Here is a 22,702-nt window from a genome sequence, read left to right on the forward strand (position 1 = left end):
TCCAAGCCTATGGAATGATGCAAGTAGTGATGGGTACCCGCCGGGGTGACATAGACAAAGAGTTACTCAAACAAGAAGCCAGATTAATATTCCTGATGCAAACTCTGTCACCACTAGGTCTTAATGAAGAAAATGTATACACTGTTTTCCTGTGAGTAACAACATTCCACTCTCTACGGCACTAATACGATATATTGTACTCTGCCTGAATTAGCCCCATTCCTACATTTATGCTCATTTTAATATGAAGTATCAAAATGTAATCATATTGAGAAACAGAACAACCGATGTGTGGCTACCAGGATATGTGATCACTAACGTCTAAACACGGACGAATGTGAGATATGAGATAAAACGGTCAAAATGACAGTTTGTCCCCGTTGAATTAAATAGCTGGACAAAAACGCAACATTTACACATGGTTTCCCTTTTTCTGAAAATTAACCACTTCCTTGCAGGCGACAGTCATGATACTAATAGTTATCAATTGATGAAATTCATTTTTACAAAGAATCTTGTCTCCCCTTTTTTATATATTTTTATATTTTTCAGTAATTACGCTAGTAAGACTACTATTTTTAATTTTCCATTTATGTTCACTTGGTCCATGCACTGGACAATGGTTATCCTCACCTCTATCCACTCCAACCACCGGATTCACTATACCTTAACACTTGATCACCACACATCAAATAAATGGTTCTCTCCAGACGGCCTTGAATTATACTTCATTTATAAGGAGACCTTAAGACAGGTCCAACACTGTTTTCACCATGTTTTCACAGTTTTTATGTATGCTTCACAATTTTGTTTGATCACTTTTTGTTCACTTTTCGACACATCACTATTCTATAATTTAGACAATCACATAGTAAATTGATGTAGGGGATAATAGACCAGATATGGGAATATCCAACACATGAGATAATTATGTTTGAAATAACCTACAAATAAGAGTACACACACATTAAGAAAAATGTCGACGTGTCGACAAGCACGCAATGACAAGGTTGCCATGCACAACGAAGGATATGACTAAAGGAATTTATCCCCAAATACCTACCTGAGTACTACAGTCTCTCCTGAAATATGATATATCTCCTGTCAGGAATCGGAACAAATAAACAGCAAAGATTGGGGATATGGGAATATTCCATGCACTAGATCATGCACTAGACTGTATACCCCACTAAATTCACCAATCAAAACGAGTGTACTCCCTACCGGAATAATTAAATCCGTTATGTGGAGACACTCTTCCTTGTAATCAATCTTTACGTCCACCATGTCTATAACATCTTCCGACAGGGAGTAGAATATAAATACAATAGTCGACATTGCAAAAAAAGCATGTCGACGGGCACAATCCTAGTGCAAGGTTCAAAATGGCATACAGACTACATATAGTGTATGAATTACACGGAGCCTCACCAAATACTTACCTGAGTACTATAGTCTCTCCTGTCATAAATATGATAAATTTCCTGTCAGAAACCGGAACGAACAAACAACAAGGATACCTGACTCCATATCATCGGAACAATATGATATAAGTCATTGCGACTCACGGGGAACAGAATAGAAGGACAACAACCGACATTGCAAATAAACGCATGTCGACGAGAACAATCTCAGTGCACGGTTCAAAAAGACACACAGGTCATTTTAAAAAAACGAAAATTAAAACTTGGTCAGATGTACATATCACACTAACCTTTGTAAGGACGATTACATTCCTTACCAATCAAATGGAACCCCTTAAGCGGGTACACTCAGCTCTCTACGTTTATATACTGAAGATTATTTAACTAGATAGACCAATTGTGAACATCCAGATTCTTGCGATTGGATGCCCGTCAATTGGCTCATGTATCAGTATAAGAATGTTAACATTGGTGCTATATATGATACTGGATGAGAAAAGTCAGCGAGACAGGGGGATCATTATAAAGGTCGACACACTACATGTCGATGTGTCGACAAACGGCAGTCTAATTTTAGTCAGCACACTAGTTTTTGGGTAGTGCGTCAGGATTACTGTGTATTCCATTGAAAGTCAGCATGTATACTTATATTAGCCATCCAAATATAAACTTTGGAAGTACTCCTATATGACATAGGAATTAACAGTCAGCAATGACAGCCATGTCCAGCAGGAAACCGGGGACAGGCACAGGCCAGAAACACGAGCGTCATACCATTATCCGACCAATGATCTGGGGATACTGAGACACACCTTTAATTACCTCATGAATATGTATGAGATCAGGGGAACAAAAGGAGCTTCCGGGCGCCCACCGGGTGGTCCTGAGGAAGCGTTCACAGCGAAGCGTACGCTGACCGACTAACACACTCAGTGTGTTCTAAATCCCCCTCTTCCCCTCCCCACATACAATGTTTAAATTTTGATCTGTACCGCAGCGCGACAGTCACTGGTCCACACCGTGACTACACGTGAGTCTGGCGCCAGACTCAACGTTCCTTGAGCTGTCTGGATGAACGAGGCAAGTGCTAGCCTGCACACCTCTAACGTAGTTCACCAGCGCTCAAACCCCGAGAAGTGAGAGTGACTGCCTGCAGCCGCACGGCAGTTACACCAGAGGACGGCCCTGGACGGGTGCTCGCCTCACCTATTACGCGAGAGCGACTGTACCGCTAGTCCTCTCAGTCCGAGTACTGTCACTCTCACCGGTGCAATAAACAATATAGTTATCTCACGGTGAGGTACACTATTGACTAGAAGAAAGTCTGTACCTTCAGTTTCTTCTACCTGAGAGCACTTTACTCTCATCGCGGCTGCATACTGTTTAAAAACACTTATACACAGGGAATACTGGGGATCTGGGGGTCACACTGAGCCAGGGGAATCCTTCCCCTTTTTTAATAAATGTTTGTGATTTTTTGTATGTCTTGGTTTTATTTCGCTATAAATTTTTAACGTATACCCAATAAATGTTATATATTATGAGTTAAATTCTTAGGTGCACCAGTAAAAGGCATTCTTTCCTTTCCTCAAAACTCTCGATTTTGAATGAATTTTAAGTATGTCCCATGTATAGTCAAGAGAAGATAAATTGCAAAATGTCTTCATTGACACATGCTTATTTGTTTTAATAGATTGATTTTTTAAAAGAAGCATTGCAAAATAAGGACAGTTTTAACATAGGTAATTTGTAATATGCTATTATGTTTATAGGCTGGTTTACAAAGCTACTTAAAGGAAATTGAGCTACTCCGGATGGTGACTTTCCCTATAGCAGAAACAGACAAGGCAAAGAAACAGTGGGTGAAATGTAATAGGATGAGAGATTCAGAAAGTGAGAGATTTGGTAAGAAATCTCCAGTTTTTTTTTAAGCGGCAATCATTTACACGATTGTAAAGTGTAAATGATTGCCGCTTTAAAAAAACTGGAGATATCTTACCAAATCTCTCCCTTCCTGAATCTCTCAGACGCATCCTATTAAATTTCACCCAGTGCGTGTTTCAGAATGCATTGGATATTTATCCAACCAATGTCTAATTAAACAAAATACATTTTTACTTTTTATTTTATATGATTGTAATATGAACTCCTTAATTAAAAACCTCTAAAACCGCAGATTCATATACATTAAAATGGTGTTTCATATTCCATTAACTTAAAAGAAGTCTCAGCTCATTGAAAGTCTAGTTAGTAAGCAAGCAATAAGCATCTGTAAAACTTGTATTTATGTAATCCACCATATTATTGCAGTTATTTGTACTGGTGTTGTGACCGTCCATGAGCAAATATTGTGTACAAATACAGTATATTGCTTTGTGGGAATAACGCTATAACCAGGGGCATAACTATAAGTTTGGGGGACCCATAGCAAAGTTTTGATAGGGGGCCCATGCTGCTGTTAGAGATGGGGGTGTCGGAGGCACACACACAAGAGCCACTGAGGGTGTCACTTTGCATGGTGTTTGCAGACATACACACAAAGCGGGGTGGGGGCAGGTTGTCACTTGCAAGGGGGGGGGGTGTGAGGGCAAAACCAGTAGTGCGCATTAAGGGGAGGGGTTTGTGAAAGAGAAGTAGCATTATCTGTCCAGCAGGCCACCCTCTAATCAGTTACCTGCATCCTGTGGCCACTGCACCAGGTGTGACTGTCAGCAGCCATCCTCCATGCTGCTCTGCCAGTGAAAGGTACTGGGAGGTCCTCCCTGTGCTGTGTAAAACTGCTCCTCATATGAAGGAGCCCCCAGGAGCCTGCTGTTATCTGCATACAGTGCCTGGCACTGTATGCAGCCTGCCTTAACAGGACCCTGCCTCCTCCAGGAAGGAACTCCCACTGACAAACTCCTATTTGGTGCTGCACTGCACCGGTCCACACTACATAAGTAAAAAAAGAAAAAACATTCACAAGGGTGCAGAGGATGCCTGCTGGGTCCTCAGGCCCCCAGCCCCCTGCACCCTCTATAGTTATGCCACTGGCTATATCAAACCAAACCCCCAGTCCTGCTCTGTGAGCTGCATGCATGCCCTCAGCAACTCTATTCACCAGTGCCCTACTAAGCAAAAGAGCGAGTGACCGTGGTCTACTAACTGCCCTCTGCCACTCCCCACCACCACTGAGCTATGCTACCTGTGGGCGAGACAACAGGTCCCCCCCCCAAAAAAAAATAAATAAATAAAATGGTCTGGACAAAACTTGGGACAGTTGGGCGGTGTGCCCTTTGTCTCAATCTTCTTGGGGTGTGGATTTTGTCCCTTCTTAAATTAAAATTCAGGTATGAATTCAAGTATTTGGTCATTGTCTGTATGAACATGCATATGAGACATTCATGTTGAGATTTACAGTTTGTAAGTTCAAACTTTACATTTTTAAATGTGTTTTTTTTTAATCCACTTAAAAATATCTTTCGCCCTAATTATATATTATACATTGTGTACAGATGTGGATTAGTTCATTTTGTTAACATGGACCTGAAGATATGATCCAAGTCTCCATGCATATGTTAGATTTCAAACCGTATATGTTAAATAATGCAAGCACAATTTAATTTAATCTTTCAAAATACATGAAATACATCTGTACTAACTATTCTCACTGACAAATCAGCAATAATGTAATGAGTAATAGAGTCCTTACATGGCATCAAATCTTGCAGCTAAAATAGGCATTTTAAAATTCATAGACCATCTGAATGTAATAGAGCCGGTAATATATAGCCTAAGCAGTCTTCTGCAGGTAAAAAAAAAAAAAAACAGGTTTACGAAAAGGTATTAACACAGATTACATTGAATAATAAATATATAAAACAAATTAGCTCATTTTGCTGAGGCACAAATGCCCTGATAGCGATAAATACAAATTACAAATGCAAGATATGATGAAACTGAAATTTGATGTTCTTTGAGATTATGTGTCCTGTGGTTGTGATGTCTGTATGATGAAGATAACAAGTTACCTCAGATGCAGAATGTAAGTAAGATGTGAAATGTATAATAATCCACAGGACAGTGTTGCTTAATGGTTAACTGCTTGCAGTGTGCAATGGTGACAGCGAGAGACTGCTGAGACTTGGGTTTGTCTCTTTATGTCCCAGGCAATTAGATTATACTGTGAAAGAAATATGTCTGTCAAAACAGTCAGATACAGCACTGTATAAATATGTATGCGCTGCTTAAAAAGAAAAACAACTCTTGTATTTAAAAGATATTTACATGCGTAATATTCAATTGTATTACCAAAGGGTTTAATTCTTTTTATTTATATAACACGACTGACATGATAAATCTAACCAATATTGATTATAATCAAAGTGTCTAAATACTCAAATAAGGGGGGTGATTTAATTGTAGGTAGCAATGGATTGCTGCTGGGAAGCAATAGTGATGCTAGCATAGGGTAATGCAGCAGGTGGCGTCTGGTATAAGTACAGATGCCTCCTGCATGAATGTGTGATCCACGGATGCATATTAATCCATGGATCACCTGCAACTTCATTGGATGGCTGAGTAACCCATCTTTGTTTTTGTAATTCTTGTTAGAAGACAGAAGACAGGAACACTGGCCTTGGCACTCACACAAAACAGATGTTGCACGTATGTTTTGTGAGACAGGTCCCATTGGCACTTACCCCCACCATGGCTGCAGACATTAAATCAACTGAAGTCTCAAGCCTTAATACAGACAGCACAGGAGCAGCACAGATCCAGGACATGCAAAATGTATTGAACATTGGTACATTGCATACTTTGTGCCCCTGTCACCAGATCTGAATCTGGCACAAGAGGTATTCTGGGTATCTTTCCTTTAAGTTGTGGGATAGTGGCAGTGGCGGAACTTGTGGGTAATGAACCCATATTCAAAAATATAATTTGGGCCCCCTTCCTCCTCTTGAACCCAAGTTGACATTATATGTCATTTTACCATTAAATGGCATTATTATAGGTTCCATCACAACCGATATCTCATCGCATCGCATTGCATGCCATACAATAATGGCATGCGATGCAATGCTTTATCGCATCCTATCTTTTTAATGGATTCACTGACACAGAGCAGTGAATACATTAGATAGGAAAATCGCATCGCAGTATGGCTTGCAATGCGTTGCGATGCTATTTCACTACCGTGAATAGCACTCTACGCAAATGGAGTAGTGGGCGCCGTGATAATACACAAGTACCGAAATTTATGTGATGCCGCAGGGGGTGTGCCTAGTTGTGTGTGTAGGGCGGGGGCATTACCAGTGGTATGTGGGTGTGGCCTGCATCATGGGTGACCTTCTTCAATTGCCTCCCACAAACACTTTACTTATATAAACAGTGTAATGTGAAAGTCTACAAACAAAAGGTGTCAGTTTAGAGATTTCATCACATTGACTTCAGATTAGTAAACCATGTCCCCTGGAATGGCTCACTCACTTTAATGTTTTCCAATGAGTGTCCACATGGATGTTAAAGTATGAAAAAGTGCAATATATATATATATATATATATATATATATATATATATATATATATATATATATATATCACAGAAGAAGGTTCCCCTACTGCGCCCGAGATGGTGATAAAAGCAGCAGCTCTAATGGACCCCTGTTAGCCGGGCCCGGATAGGCAAATAGAAATAGAAGAAAAGTATCGAGTGCGCTAAATACAATTCAACAATTTAAAAAATATACACATTTATTTTCAGTCTTCACAAAGACTTCAAATTTAGAAAATACAGCTGGTCGGTTATTGGTACAGATGATGTTGTAGGGCCTACAACATCATCTGTACCAATAACCGACCAGCTGTATTTTCTAAATTTGAAGTCTTTGTGAAGACTGAAAATAAATGTGTATATTTTTTAAATTGTTGAATTGTATTTAGCGCACTCTATACTTTTCTTCTATATATATATATATATAAAGATGTGGTTGCAGCCCGGCACTCCAACTCAAATGGTTCAATCACCTTGGTGCCATCCGGGTAAGTAATGGTGGATGATAGAAGACAAACAGCGGCACTCATAGGATTTTTCAAATTGTATTAAAAAACGTGACCATAAACCAAAGTTGAGGGGACTAGCCCCTTTGTCAAGGTGTATGAGTGCCGCTGTTTGTCTTCTATCATCTATATATATATATATATATATATATATATATGAACGGACCAGCACTCAACTCCTGAGTTTGCTGCTGCTGTGCCTTCCAGTATGATGTTTCTACAATTGAAAGAAAGACGGCGGCACTCGCAGGCTTGTGGTAAAATCAGCTCATTTATGTGAAGAAACACATGCAGTATAATCCGAAGTTTTGGGGACTAGCCCCGTTTTCAAGGTGCAGAAGTGTCACTCTATATACTCTTGTTCGTGTTTGTTCGCTTCCCCTGTTAACAGAGGGGACATATGGAGTTGCTGCCCCGTATTATATTATATTATATTATAGCGCAGAGAAAGGGTTAATTCTGTCTATCTTGGTTGCTTTATCTGTTAGTAACCCCAATATCTGCTGCTCTTAGAACCATGCCATTTTTTAATGATAAATCCAAAAGAACCGTCAAAGCTAAGAATATCTTTTTGGATGATGAGCACGTTTTTATTTCGGATGACGAGGATTATTATAATCATCTTAATAATGTGGAAAAATTAGCCATAAGAGAGCTAAAAGATTGGTACGACATTCTGACATTAGAAAAATATCTTGAGGTTAAACGAGTACCCAGAGGACTTAGGATAAATAAAACACCCACTATGGGAAATGGGAATGAGATATTTATCAATGCATGGAATAAGATTTTGGAAGACTGTTCTAATAAGTTAATTTCCCTAATTGTAAATGAAAGAAAGAGAGAAATCAGTAGGATTGAAAGTTGAAACTGAGATCAATAAAATTGACAAAGCGATGGAAAAGTTTTCTGATAGTGAGGAATTCAAAAAAAGATGTTACTGACCTTCATTACAAACTGGAACAATTGGAAAATGAAATTATCGAAAGAAAACAGAAAAAGTTAATTTGAGATAAAAATGACTATGTGAATGGTCAGGTCCATAGTTGGATGAACAGCGAAAGGAATGATGTTGACACTTTTCGTCCATCTAAAAATGATTTCAATAACCAAGAAAAACATTCTCGCCCCTATCAAAGACAACGTGATTACCCAAGAAAGAACTATCGCCAACAACGTTGGGAACAACCGGTATACCCAAATCGAAGGAGAGAACGAATGCCTAACAATAACAAAAAATCCTATTATACACCTACTGCTTTCAGAAGGAACTCTTATCGCAATCATACTCCTTCATACCGTAAACCATACAGAAGATACGGAAACATGACACCATCAAATGATAGAGAGTATGAATACTGGCCTTACAGGGATAGAACACTGCCCCGTGACCATCAGAGACTACCTCGTGAACATCAAAGAACCATTAATTTTTTAGACGTAAGAACAGATTACAACCAACAGAGGGACACAAACACCTCCGACAGAAACAATACTCCCCAGGGGGTGAAACGTGGACTGAACGGAGATGGAGAGGATGTAGAGGGGGCCGAAAAAAGCCCAACAAAAAGAAGAGCCCTCACCATCCATGGGAGCCAGAGACCGGGATGATTAACATCTCTGAGAGCGAATTTTCCACAGCACAGACAGCAATATTAAATAAAGGATTGAAATTTGCGCCCGACAATCATGTTGACAAATTCGATCTCTTTATTGATCTCAATAAGTATCTCAGAACCCTTACTCTATACAAAGGCATTTCTTAAAAAACCCAATGTATGCCCAAACTGATAAGATTAAACCGAGAGTGTCAAATCCTTCTAAATTCTTTCCAGTGGAGTCCAAAGGCAGCCATCTTAATATATTCTTTAGTCTTGTTAACGAAGACTTCTAAAAGATAAAAAATGTTAGGGATCATCACCAATACAATCTTAGCGCACAAGAGAAAGAAGCTTTACGTACCCTCAAAGAAGATTCTGATTTGATTATAAAAAGTGCGGATAAGGGAGGAGCTGTGGTGGTGCAATCAAGGGATAAATATCTTAATGAAGCCAACGACTTACTTCAAGATAATAATACATATGTGGAACCATCGAGTACCAGTCAGATCTATACAAATTACTCATGGCGGCAAAGACTAAACTTCTGATCACCAAAGAATCAGGCACCCAAAAATTTCCATCTTTTATCCCCTCCCAAAAGTGCATAAAAACAAAGAACATCCACCTGGTAGGCCAATTGTTGCAGGAATACAATCGCTTAGTATGTAACCTATCCCATTTTATCGATCTTCTCCTTCAACCGTTTGTTATTAAAAATCCCTCTCATTTAAAGGATTCCACTACTCTGCTAAAGGAGTTGAATGGAGTAATTTGGGAAGAAAACTTTCTATGGGTTACCATAGATGTTCAAGCTTTATATTCCTCCATCCCTCATGCAAAAGGAATTGCAGCTGTCAAATCGATCCTTTCAAGATCCATTAGTACAGTACCTCTTTAGAAGAGATTGAGTTCATTTTGAGCAGTATAGAGTACATACTGACTCATAATTATTTCCTGTTTAACAAAGTCTTTTATTTACAAGTCAACGGAACGGCGATGGGCACGAAATTCGCCCCCGCATATGCCAACCTCCTGATGAGGAATTGGGAGGAACAACACGTTTTACAATCAGCCTTTTCGCAACACGTGGTATTTTACAAAAAATACATTGATGATCTTATCTTTATGTGGAGGGGAGATACTGAAAGCGTTGAGAAGTTTTGTTCATACCTCCAAACAAATGACTATAATCTCAAATTCACCTACAAAACAAATGCGGAGATAATTGACTATCTGGACCTCATTCTCATTGGACAAATAGGGGAGAGTATAGCTACAAAAACCTATTTTAAAGAAGTTGATGCTAACAGCTTCATCCCCTATTCAAGCTGCCACCATCCCAGATGGAAGGATGATGTTCCCTTTGCCCAGTTCCTGAGGATGAAACGTAATTGCAGCAGAATTGAAGATTTTGAAACACAATCAACGATGCTAGCAAAAAGGTTCATTGATAGGGGATACGACCCTTCTAAAATAGAACAAGCCAGGACCAGAGCATCAAAAAGGTCAAGAGAAGCTATGCTCTTGAACAGGGAAAATGTACCCAATTCGGAAAAAGTTCAAAGTAGACCTTTTGTTACACAATTTAACAGAGAAAATGACAAAATAATTAAAATCCTTTCCAGACATTGGAACATCCTGTTAAAGTACCAATATTGGGACCAAATCTACCTCCTAGGCTAACAGTTGTTTTTAGAAGGGCAAAGAATTTGAAGAACATATTGGCTCCTAGCCAAATGAAAGCGAAAACCACTGTGAAACCTAATACTAACTTCTTAACTAAAGAGATCAGATGTTCCCCTTGTGGAAGATGTATTTGTTGCAAATTTCTTGAGAATTCCGTTCAAGTGTACAATCAACAGAAAAGAGGTTACACTTAACCTATCCACCACCTGCAATTCTGTTTACGTAGTGTATAGAATTACATGCGGCTGTGGATTGATGTACATTGGAAGAACAAAGAGGCTGATAAAACTAAGAGTGCAAGAGCACATGAGGAACATCAAAAATAAGCTCACCACGCACAGCCTCCCCAGACATTACAGTGAAAAACATCATTCCCAAGTGGATGAAAGTAACTTTAAATTCACCATACTGGAACAAATTCCAATAGATCCGAAGGGGGGGGGGGGGGGTGATAGGGATCTCACATTGGCAAAAAGGGAAACGTTCTGGAGAACATTGATATTGTTTCCTTCTGAAGTGCAAATTGTGGAGATAGTCGCACTAGTCCAGGCTATGTGGGTATTAGACAGCTCAAAGCAGCAGTGAGTGCTACAGGCAGACCCCCAGACATTCGAGGAGCTGGCGGTGGTGATTGAGCGGCATCTGACCCTGGGAAAATAGAGTAAAGCCAGGATTCATGAGAGTACCAAAGCCCCTAACCCAGGACCCAGTGATTAAGCCAAAGGCCCCATCTCTCACTGTGTTCTCTGAATATGGCAAGCCTGGTCATGTATGGCGGGACTGCCCAAGACAGGGAGAACTGATGGACCTCAGCTTGGGTAAAGCGGTTCAACCAATGATCAGCATGGCTGCTGGAAATATATCCCAAGCTGGGTCCACTTTGTTCCTTGTCATGGTACAGCTGTAAGGTTGGGGAATCTGGGCGCTAGTGGACACTGGTAGTGAGCTTACCATTGTCTCTGCTAATGTGGTTACTCTAGGAGTTGACAAGGTCCTGCCTCCTGTAAGCGTGCTGGTTATCCAAGTTGAGGAGTGCCCACATGTGTACTTACCCTGACCATACAAGACCGGCCATTAAAGGTGTTAGTGGCAGTAACCTCCAGACCAATTTATCTGCTAATTCTGGAACATGACTTTGAAAATGTGGAGTGGAGGCAAAATACAGTTTTCTGGCGCCTACAATGCTGTTAAGATGGCGCTGAGTTCATAGACCTTATATACTGCAGGTTGCTGTGAACTCACTAAAGCTAGGCTGGTAGGACAGAGATTCTGGACAAAGATTTGAGAAAGTACACACAAGGAATATGAAGAAACACAGATTATAGTACATATTTCAATAGTCCAGAATGTAACATGCATACAAAAGTGTTCCTGGGTCTCAGAACCAGAATTGCCTTAAACGTACTGATATGAAATGAGTCTGGCAACCTGTTAGAGGTTCCCAGTTCTGATAGGTAATATGACTACTAGTTACCACCAATTACTTGTAAGCGTACAGTATGCGTAATTATAATCAGTGCAGGGTGTTTTGTGCACAAGGGCCCATACCGCTCCTCCATTTAAAATACATACTATGTATCACTGGAAAAATAGTGCAAGGATCATGTTTCTGGAGATCTGAGCTGCAGAAATCATCGCAAACATGACAGAGGTGCCATGCTCTTATAGATCTGCCTATGCGCGGTAGACTACTGGCACATTCCCTTAGTCTGCTGTCGCAAAAAAAAAGACAGTGAGAGAGGAGGAGGAAATGAAAGGAGGCTGCACACAGGCCCTTCTTTCTTTGGGGCTCCAATCCTAACCCTAAGCCATGGAGGTGTGGATTAATGAGATAAAATTGCGTTACCTGATTTACACACAAAATAATAATGCAAAGTGTCGTAAACATGAGAATATTAACAGTATAATGATGTTGTGTCTGTTAGTTACAAGTTGGCGCAAACACTGCCTAACCAATTTTTATCTAAACATTATCATTCTGTAGTGGAAATTTCTAGAATCTGCACTTTTATCGCAGTCCATCAAACTAAAGCTGAGCAATAACAAGAACAAAATTTATTGGCATTATCAATGCATGAGATTGTGTGTCATGGTTGTCCAAACCTTTTGTCCTCAAGGCAAAGTGCAGTTAATTAGTACCTCAAAATAACTGAGGTACTAACTGGGGCCTGGACTGTTAGTGTGGACCAAGGTGGGGAATGTCTGGTGCACCCAAAAACAAGCAAGTTCATTCCATGAACAATTATGTTTTGGAGATGTTTCCAGAGGAGATGAGAATTTCATACCTCCCAACTTTCAATTAATGCGTGCGTGGCCTGGTGGCAAGGGGGCTTGGTATACAAATCACGTTACTTGCCCACGCCCCTGTTTTGCCGCTGTGGTGGGCATGGCCAGAGGCTCTGTGAGCTGCTGGCCATGCCCTCTGGCCCTTGGCGTGTGGGAATAGATGTAGCACTGCTGCTGATCCAGAGACATACTGTATATTACATACATCTACACATGTATGTTTATATGTGCTAACGGCTCCCCCTTGCGTTAGGTAGTCAGTGCTACTGGGAATGCAACCATGTCCAACTAAGCATATGTCTTGTTTTACTTAGCGTGCTCCTATCGCTATGCAATTATCATGTAAGGGCCTACATGTTTGCAATTTAGTGCATATTTACACAGTAATAACATGTATACAGTAACTTGCGCAAGAAAATTATATATTTCCAAATGTTCATAGAAATATGTCCTATATACTTTGCTGCATCATTCATAACCGTGTTTATGTATGTACGTATAATACAGATGGGCACATAGTTACTGTAAACATGATTACGCCACCAGACCTACCTTTGTAGAGCTATCCCATTTATTGGTGCAATCATTTTCATTTTGACACTGATACAAAAAAATATGGAATCCATAAACTAAAGTAATATTTATATTTTTAATCAATTGGCACATGTGTGATTTACTGTGTTGTGTATGTGAACTATTTTCTTACTTTTATTTTACACTTGAGTATGAAGTGAATACATTTATCCAGTATAAACGGAACACTTTTACGACTCTAAATGTCACATTACACTTCCAGGAAGTATGAATCCTAACAGAGATAATTACTTTGCTACTATAATAAAGTAAAAAGCACATTGAAAACTTTGAAATGCCACTGTATTTAAAATAAAACACTATTGTACTTTGCACTGCATGTCTAGACATTGCTTTTATAATTGGTAAACTTTAAATTGCTAAAATCACAGTAATAGCAGCAGATTAATGTGTGCTACTTACCTTATTTACACAAACATAAGACAGCTTTAAGGAGCCCATACACGCTCCGATAGCGGTGTGTGTTCTGGGCTTAAATAGCATCCATCACATCGCATTGCATGCCTTGTGCATGCAATGCGATGCGATGTGATAAAAAGCAAGTACAAAAAGTATGTGCAGCACATACTTTTTGTACTGTGCGATGAGGTGCCGTGGGAGCGCGCACCTCAAAGCACACATCGCATCACTGCTATCGGAGCGTGTATGGGCTCCTTAACACATAAAAAGGAAAAGAATAATGCAGTTAATAAAAAATTTAATCTTTAAATATTATATATTTCCCGGTGACACAAACTTTTCAGTACTAAAAGCCATAGGCGGAACTACCATTAGTATAGCAGATTGCAGTGCCCCTGAGGACTGAGGGGCACACTGCTGACCCTGTCATCCTCTTCCTGGCACCCACTGTTTTCTCTGTCTCTCCCTGTTACCCTCTGCCTCTCCCTGCCTCTCCTTGTTACCCTCTGCCTCTCGCAGTCTCTCCCTGTTACCTCTGCCTCTCCCTGTTACCCTCTGCCTCTCGCAGTCTCTCCCTGTTACCCTCTGCCTCTCCCTGTTACCCTCTGCCTCTCCCTGTCTCTCCCTATTACCCTCTGCCTCTCCCAGCCTCTTCCTGTTACCTTCTGCCTCTCCCTGTTACCCTTTGCCTCTCCCTGTCACTCACTGACGTGGTGCATTTTGTGAAATTGGGTTGGGGTGAAGAAGGGGGGGGGGGGGAATTAAATATTTTTGCACCAGGGTCCACAACTCACAAGGTCTGCCAGTACTGTAATCCATTGCTTTCTTTTGTAACATTTGGTGTAATAGTTAGCGCAGAAAATGTCAGTATCTGGATGGCTGACAGACAATGTATAGGTCGACAGTCAATAGGTCAACACCATAGGTCAACAAGCAATAGCTTGACATTACAATGGTTGACACATGAAAAGGTCAACATGCATTTTCCATCTTTTGGACTATTTCATACTTGACCATCCACGTGGACTCCGATTGGGAACGGTAAAGTGGCACAAAGCACGGTGTGCAAAAGCAGCTTGTGTCAATATTTTCCCAGTATCGACCTTGTGCATGTTGATGTTTTGGAGTCAACTTATTGACTATCGACTTAAATATTGTCTGTGAGCTATACCACACGCAAAACCTGCTTAGTAACTGATGCTGAGATGGCACAACTGTGCCTTAAATTGTTGGTGTCAAATACATTCACTAAAAGAAAACTCATATGTGGGCAATTATTAGAAAAAGCAAGGTTTGCATTGGTTATATCTTGTTTTCCTTGTTAATATGCATTGTCTTTTACATTTCACAATTACAATTCCTAACCTAATTGCATTTATCATAAAGCATATATAAATAATATGAATTGGATAGGTGTATATATATGTGTCTCCTGACTGTATCTCTTCACAATTAAGTCTGCACCATTTCTCTCCAGGCACAGGGAGATGTCAGATTCATTCATATCTGCATGAGCACATTTTATACTTCTACTATTGTTGGTTGTACTCCATGAGACCTGGGGAGAGGGTGGTCCAGGGGGCAAGATAGAGTCAATGACGTAACGTTTAGCCATGATACCCGGTGCAGGCTCTTTTCAGGATGCCCTCCACATATATACACAGACATATACACACAGACACGCACATATACACAAACTATATACTATTCTGTGTTGCCGCCTGACTCCTGTTGATGTCCCTGCATCATTCTTCCAGCTCCCCTGCGATGTGCTATCAACACTTAGCATTCTAATCTTCACCATTGATTGTTCGTCTTCAACCTCAGTTGTTCAACTCATAACGATTGTTCATAGTCAACATAAATTTTTAATCTTCAACATCGATTATTCATCTTCAAAATCAATTACCTTCATCCCCTCTGCACAGTCCGGCCAGTAGTCTCTCTGCATTCCAAGTCATCTGTTGCTGCATAGCACAGGAAGTCTTGAAAAAGTTTCCGTCCATAGAGGGTACGAAACGCGTTGACGCATTACCTACTCCAGACGTGTCTCCAAGGTCCCGCCTTCAGCCTCAGTCTCCAGCCGCACAGCTGATCCTAATTACCTGCCGCAAACTTGACATCGGCTTTCCACGCGGCCACCGGCTTACTCCCGCTTCAGCGGCCGCACCACCAGCTCTGACGAGCGCAAGCAGGACATGCTGCCACTCTGCTAGTCCCCCGGATCACCATATTGGGGACGCCGGCTGCTAGCGCTATCGAGCACCAACATCACTGCTTTCATTTCTACAATTTTACCTGGCTGCCTGTCCCTGCCACTTGGAGGGACACTCACTTGAGGGTCGAGCTAAACAAACACCTATTTGGCTCCCCGCTGCCGTCAATCTATATGGGTGAGAGAAATTCTTAATTTACCCTATTATAACCACACGAACTGCCTTACCACCTAGTGCATGTCTGCTTACATGCTAAATTGGCATTACTAATTTATGACTGCAGGATACCCCGTTCTATTTAATTCTTTGAACTGAGCAATCCCAATTACTGGGAATTTTCCATATTTCACCTTGGAGACACCCTTTACTATTCAGGATTTAACCCTATATGTTTTTATATTTATGTTTTAGTGTTACTATGTATGTATATGTGTTTACCTCTTTTTTACATTTATAAAATAATACAATTTACAAGCGTGTCCAGTGTCATTTCTTTCTGGCAATACCTAAACTAGACTTGGAGTTCATATTATATATACCCAGCAGCGCAATTGTGTTGAAACCCCCCCCCAATAATCTGTTGCTGCATCCCTCGGTCATTGTCAGCTATTGTGCGTTTTCCACTGCAACCATCGATGCTATACCATCAGTAACCTCATCTCCACCCCTGCATGTATAGATTTAGGTTGATATAGAGACTGTACTCAATTGTGCATTTCTTTGTGGATATCTATTACAAAAAGTTATTACCAACTGCCGCTGTTATCTGTGCATGCCTACCTGAAAGAGACTTCTTTTTATCATACTTACCTTGTTGTCCTGGTCATGCCATTTGCCTCTGTCTTATGAATGTCTAAGATTCTAATACAAGCACCCATGTTTATATACACTCCTGCCCCAATGCCTGAGGCTTGCTGCGGTCAGCCTGAACCCTCAGATGTAACAATGATCTCCAATATTTGTGGCTGTGTATAGGTGGATGCAGCCAGTTGCATTGACACACCTGCAACAGAGCCATAATACACCTACCGCACTGACAATATGTGTTTAGTATTAGCCACCTCCCAGTCACCATCAGGACTGCCCATCACTTTTCCATTACCTTTCAGTACAGACAGGCAATCTGTGTGTCCAGATTGCATTGGAATCTTTGTGCATACAGTCTATGTGAACATGTGTGACTCTATATAAGGCGCCTAGTCTTTGCATATAGACTAGGTTCTACTATTGAGAGAAGTGCAATCACATTGTTTAAGGAATCTATGTCATTGAGGCTCTAGTATCCAACCAGATGTACATTACTATTCAGATGGACCCAGTCATGGCCTACAGTATTATAGTCCATGGGGCATAGTTCTAAAATAAAATATTTGTAGGATATTATATATTCCCGATTTAGAAATATACTGGACCTTGACCCTGGTAGTGACTAGATAGCATTATTAAGTGTAACTCATGGGCTAAGAATTGTAAAGCATTCTGGGAGATGAAACCACAATAGCCACTCCCACATGCGTTGTCAGTAGACTGTGCATGCACAGTAGTATGGCCAGGCTATAAACCAGAAACTAAAATGATCACTTAGGGCAGGGGTGTCCAAACTTTCAGCGACGAGGGCCAGATTTGATGAGGTGAAAATGTGGGGGGTCGACCATTCAGCCTGACATTCTTTGAATCATTAATCACATCAGAATGGTCCCCCACTCTGCCCCCATTCACTCTATGTCCCCCAGCCTGCCCCTTCACTGTATTTCCCCCATAAAATACTGACTGCTTTATTTTTACACTGTAATATAGACCTCACTTTAAAGTAAAACCCCACCAAGCCTAACTCTCTCTGGACAAGTTACATCTACCACACTTGTAGTGCACGTGGTTTTGTCCATTTGAGAAGGAATTTAAGGCCCTTAGTTGGATTCTTTTCAGAGCCCTTGTACATACTTGTTTTTTTTGTAAATTTTTGGGACTGAAAATACCAGAAAGAATCCCAGTAAATTTTGTAACCCACCTAGTCAGCCTAACCCTAACCATTTCATTCCACATCCAAACTATAACCAACAGCCCTAGTGCCTGACCCTAACTCTAAAACTAATCTTAACCCTAATACCTTGGGCATCCACTGAGCATTGGTTTTCTGATGACATACCCCTATACTTAGTGAATAGAGCTATGCATCAAATACTATATCACATGCGATACTGGAGACATACTCATTTCTTTCATTCCCATAGATAGCAAAAACTATGCAATTGCTACTGTATAGTTTATAGTGATTGCTGGAGTTCTTAATGAATTGTAATTAAAATAATAATATTGTCTAGTGAATGCAACTTCACCTCATACTGTGAGCAAATTGCTTATGAGCATTGTATAGTTAATCTACCTCAGTGAGTAATGGCATCCCATAATGTGACCTCTTATTCATTAAGCAATAGCATGACAACTAATATAGCTTTTTAAGTCATTAAGGTCAAAAATTAAAATGTTCTCTATCTGATTATTAAGAATTCTGTCAAAATTGTGACACTGTATAATGAAATGCCCAGCTTAGGCTCTAAGTCATCCAGAGTTCCAGGCAATGGCTGCACTATTCATAATTTAAGAATTCTGGTACATTGACTCACTCATTTTCAAATTAAATACTGATCCAAGAGTTCCTAACGCACGCACAATTAATTGTAGTACTTAAGGTTAACCCATAGTTGTTATTTCAGAGGAATCTACATTTTTTTTTGTTTTATTGCCATGCATACAGTATGTGATATTAAATGTGTAAAGAATTGTTAAATAGCTGCCTGTATATAGTATTGAAAGCATTACAACATAACTTTTATAATGCAATGTAAAAAAAATGGTATCTTATTTATTATATTTTTGCATTTTAGGATGCACCACCTCCAGGGTCCTATAACGTTTGTGAATCGTATGAAAAATTGCACAGTAGAGGAAGATACAAACCACCTAGGACTGTCCAGGGAAAAAGGAAACAAGCATGTTTCCTGACTGCAGTTCCAAGGAATTTTACTCTGCAAGATGACTGCCAAGTGCCAGGTAAAAAGGTTATTAAGGTTCCTCTTGTTCACTTTTGCACCAGTGATAGTGTTTGTATATGCTGTATGTAATTATAGAATGGAAATGATTGTTTGCAACTGAGGAATGTAGTAGACTTTTACACTGCATGCTCGGTAAAGACAGAGGGTGTGTCCAAACTATGGTAGGCATGGTCCTAAGCCTTTGAAGAAAAAAAATCAATGAATAATGCTGTACTTTGCACACCGCCACAAAGCAGCTGTGAAGGACTAAGTTCTGTTTCCTTTACGTGTTTATTAAAATGCACTTTTTGCAACCAGGTTCTAAGTGCAACATCTATTATTTATTAATTAACAGTTTCTTAACTCCCACTTAAAACAACTAGAAAGAGGAAAGAGTGACATGGAATGGTGATGGATCCAGTATAGGCCCATACACACTGGGATCCAGTGTATATGGCCCGGCGATGAGCGGTGAGCGCTGCTGCGCGCTCCTGCAACATCGACAGAAAAGCCGCTCATCTGCATATGCACTGAGCGGCTTTCCCCGTAGCGATGACAGCGGTCATCGCTGTCCATACACGCTGGGCATAGTTGCCCAGTGTGTATGGACCTTTAGGATGCTATTGGATCATTGGAAATATATTTTTCATACCGAACTCCATCCAAAAATAAATGTTTAGTTCCGGTTGTTTTTCTTTAAGTGTGTACAGTAGACTGATGACAGAAGATCTGATCTTGGTTATTATGGTAAGATGCTAAGATGGGAGTGCTATTGAAAATGGGATGTTACAAATAGAACCAATCACATTCTACTTATTTATTTAGTACCTTCTATAATATAATAGAGAGAATCAGATTGGTTGGTATGGGTATCTTAGTAAATTTAGCCCTATGTCTCGTCACAAATTCACTCTATTTATTGCTGTGTACGTAAACGTGTCTTTTTATCTGAAAAACTATAGAGCACAAATATTATTGCAATTTTTTTTTTCTCCTTTGGCAGTTATGCTATAAAAATAATCTTGACTTAACCCACATGTAAATATAGCTGCTAAACCCAATATCTTTATGAAAGTAAAATTTTGTCTTGTATTGTTTCTTTTCTGTGCAAATTGAAAAGGCTTCTAGCAAACATTAACACTGCAGGGAACATTCCTCATGAATCCTTCTATCCAAATAATGCCCCTTTCCATATGCCAATGACCCCCTCTGTGTCATCTAGGACAGAATTGTTTTCATGTACGCAGCAGTGGAATGATATAAAAACAACAGGCACCTTATTTCATCAAAATTAGTAAAATTGGTAGAATTCAGGCATCTAGTGTGGAGACTTTAGCAAGTGTATATATTTGCTGTTTCATTTAAAATAATGTATCCAGTTATACATTTTTTTAAGAGGCTTTTGGACATGTGCGATGACATGGTTTCCTATGTGCCATACACAGAGAGCTGCAGGAGTCTTCCTTTGTTACAGGCAGCAGTTAAAAATAGATTAAGCTTTGGAATTAGAAATGAACAAAGGGGGAATCAAAGACTACACAATGCCGTCTATGTGGGGCAAAAGAAAATGATTCATAATAGAAAAAAATGTCACTCATTTAGTGAAGATGAAACATCTTTTGAAAGTATCACAGTTGTAAGTGGCGCTTGACAAAACCATTGTCCTTTTTGTAATCCACCATTACTTTTCTCCCATAGAATGTGACTTCTTTTCTAACTTGTCTATTACCTGTAAAATGTATTTCTAGAAATGTCAAAACTCGTGCTTTCTGCTTAAATTGGTGTTTGTAAGCATTAGTGCTGGTGGTAATTGTATTCTGCTCCTACATACCCCATTTCCAAGCACGGTGCTTACATGTTACATTTTGGTTTTGATGCACAGTTGTAAGTACTGTTAATATGTATACATATACACATGTTGTACTGTGCTGAAACTAAGGGCCTAATTCTGGTTTACTCTGTAAGCTGCGAAGATCACAGCTTACCTAGTCCCAGAGTGCCCACCCCACTGAAACCCCTCCAGCCCCCCGCAACCATGCGAGGGGATATGTTATGGAAACACATCACCTCTCATGTGCCCGCAGCAGCAGAACCGGCGACCATCGAATGATTTCTCCTGGGCTAGCAAATATAAGTCAGTGGAGAGTGATTTATATTTGCGGACGCCGGTGCGAAGACAGGGTCGGCGGGGTCATTTATAATAATAATAATAATAAAAATGATATTTATATAGGACTCAAAGTGCTGTACCATTGTCTTTTCAACTCAAAATACAAAACAAGCTTAACAGTAGATATCAGTGAAATGCTTGAGTAAATAGGTAGGTCTTTAGTCTATTTTTAAAGGATTCTATAGTGGGGGCTTCTCGCACTGTGCGAGGAAGAGAGTTCCATAGAGTTGGAGCAACAAAGTTGAAAGCTCGACCCCCAGATGAATTCAGGGAGATTCTGGGTACTGTAGGTAGTCCTTCTTCAGGGGTTTGTAGTAATCGAGTAGGACAGTAAGGAATCAGAAGCCGCTGCAGGTACCTTGGGCCCTGGTCATGTCATTTGACATCCCGCCTGCATTTTGCATGGGAACGCCCAGCATTATCATGGGTACGACCATGAAATGCTGGGTATTCCAATGTCCCATTACCGTCCCCGTCCCGCCCCCCGGACTCCCCGCTGAGAACGGCCCAGCAACAGTGTAAATAGCTGAGGCCTTTCGCAGTCGGGGTTTGCACCATGTGCACAAATGCGCAAACCCGACCATCAAGACAGGGGTCGATTTCAGTTCATTGCGAATGAACCAAAATGGACCCCTAAGTGTGCATGAAAAATATCCATTTATTTGTACATGTGTGCACTTGGTTCCTTACTAGTCATCAGTGTGCACTTGCATCTACAGTACTTTACCCTGTCCTAGGTGCAAAACATGAATCTACAAATAACTATATTTTAAATGTCCATGTCTTCATAGCCTGGTTTTGCATGATCACACCAACACATATGAAGTTATACGAGTACACGCTATTACAACCCAACTACTCTTCTTTGTTCAAAAATGACCATGTGACCAAAGTGCTTACTTGTTGCAAAATGACAGACATGGGACCTTATTCTAGTTGACTCACAAGGCACCGGCCGATTATCGCCTCCCCCTCCCCCCCCCTGCTGCCGCCCAGTGCCCCCCCGCCCGCACGGCTAGGTGCGAAAGGGATGGCGAACATGTAGTCCCTACTTTTTGCTGATACTCACACCTGCTACTTGGTTTATCCCTGCATGCAATCTCATTTTATTGGTATTAGGTCTCATTCTATGCTCCAGCATTTTAGTTACATTACATTAAATTTGATCTTGACCTCTGTCCATTTAGCATTTCAAGCATTTTATAATTTGCACCATGGATGAAATCACTTTACATACACAATTTTTATCTGT

The 22,702-nt window shown here is 40.3% G+C and overlaps 1 protein-coding gene across 1 annotated transcript in view; it reads left to right on the top strand.

Annotated features, from left to right (window-relative positions):
• STPG2 (sperm tail PG-rich repeat containing 2) overlaps window positions 1-22,702 on the top strand; it is a 575,709-nt gene that overhangs the window by 252,051 nt on the left and 300,956 nt on the right. The window contains exon 12 of the mRNA XM_083179066.1: window positions 19,134-19,299. Coding sequence (XP_083035192.1) covers window positions 19,134-19,299 — 166 coding nt within the window. The remainder of the gene's footprint in view (window positions 1-19,133; window positions 19,300-22,702) is intronic.

The sequence above is a fragment of the Crinia signifera genome, chromosome 1 (assembly GCF_055691185.1).
Source record: "Crinia signifera chromosome 1, ASM5569118v1, whole genome shotgun sequence".
In the NCBI taxonomy this organism is placed as follows: Eukaryota; Metazoa; Chordata; class Amphibia; order Anura; family Myobatrachidae; genus Crinia; species Crinia signifera.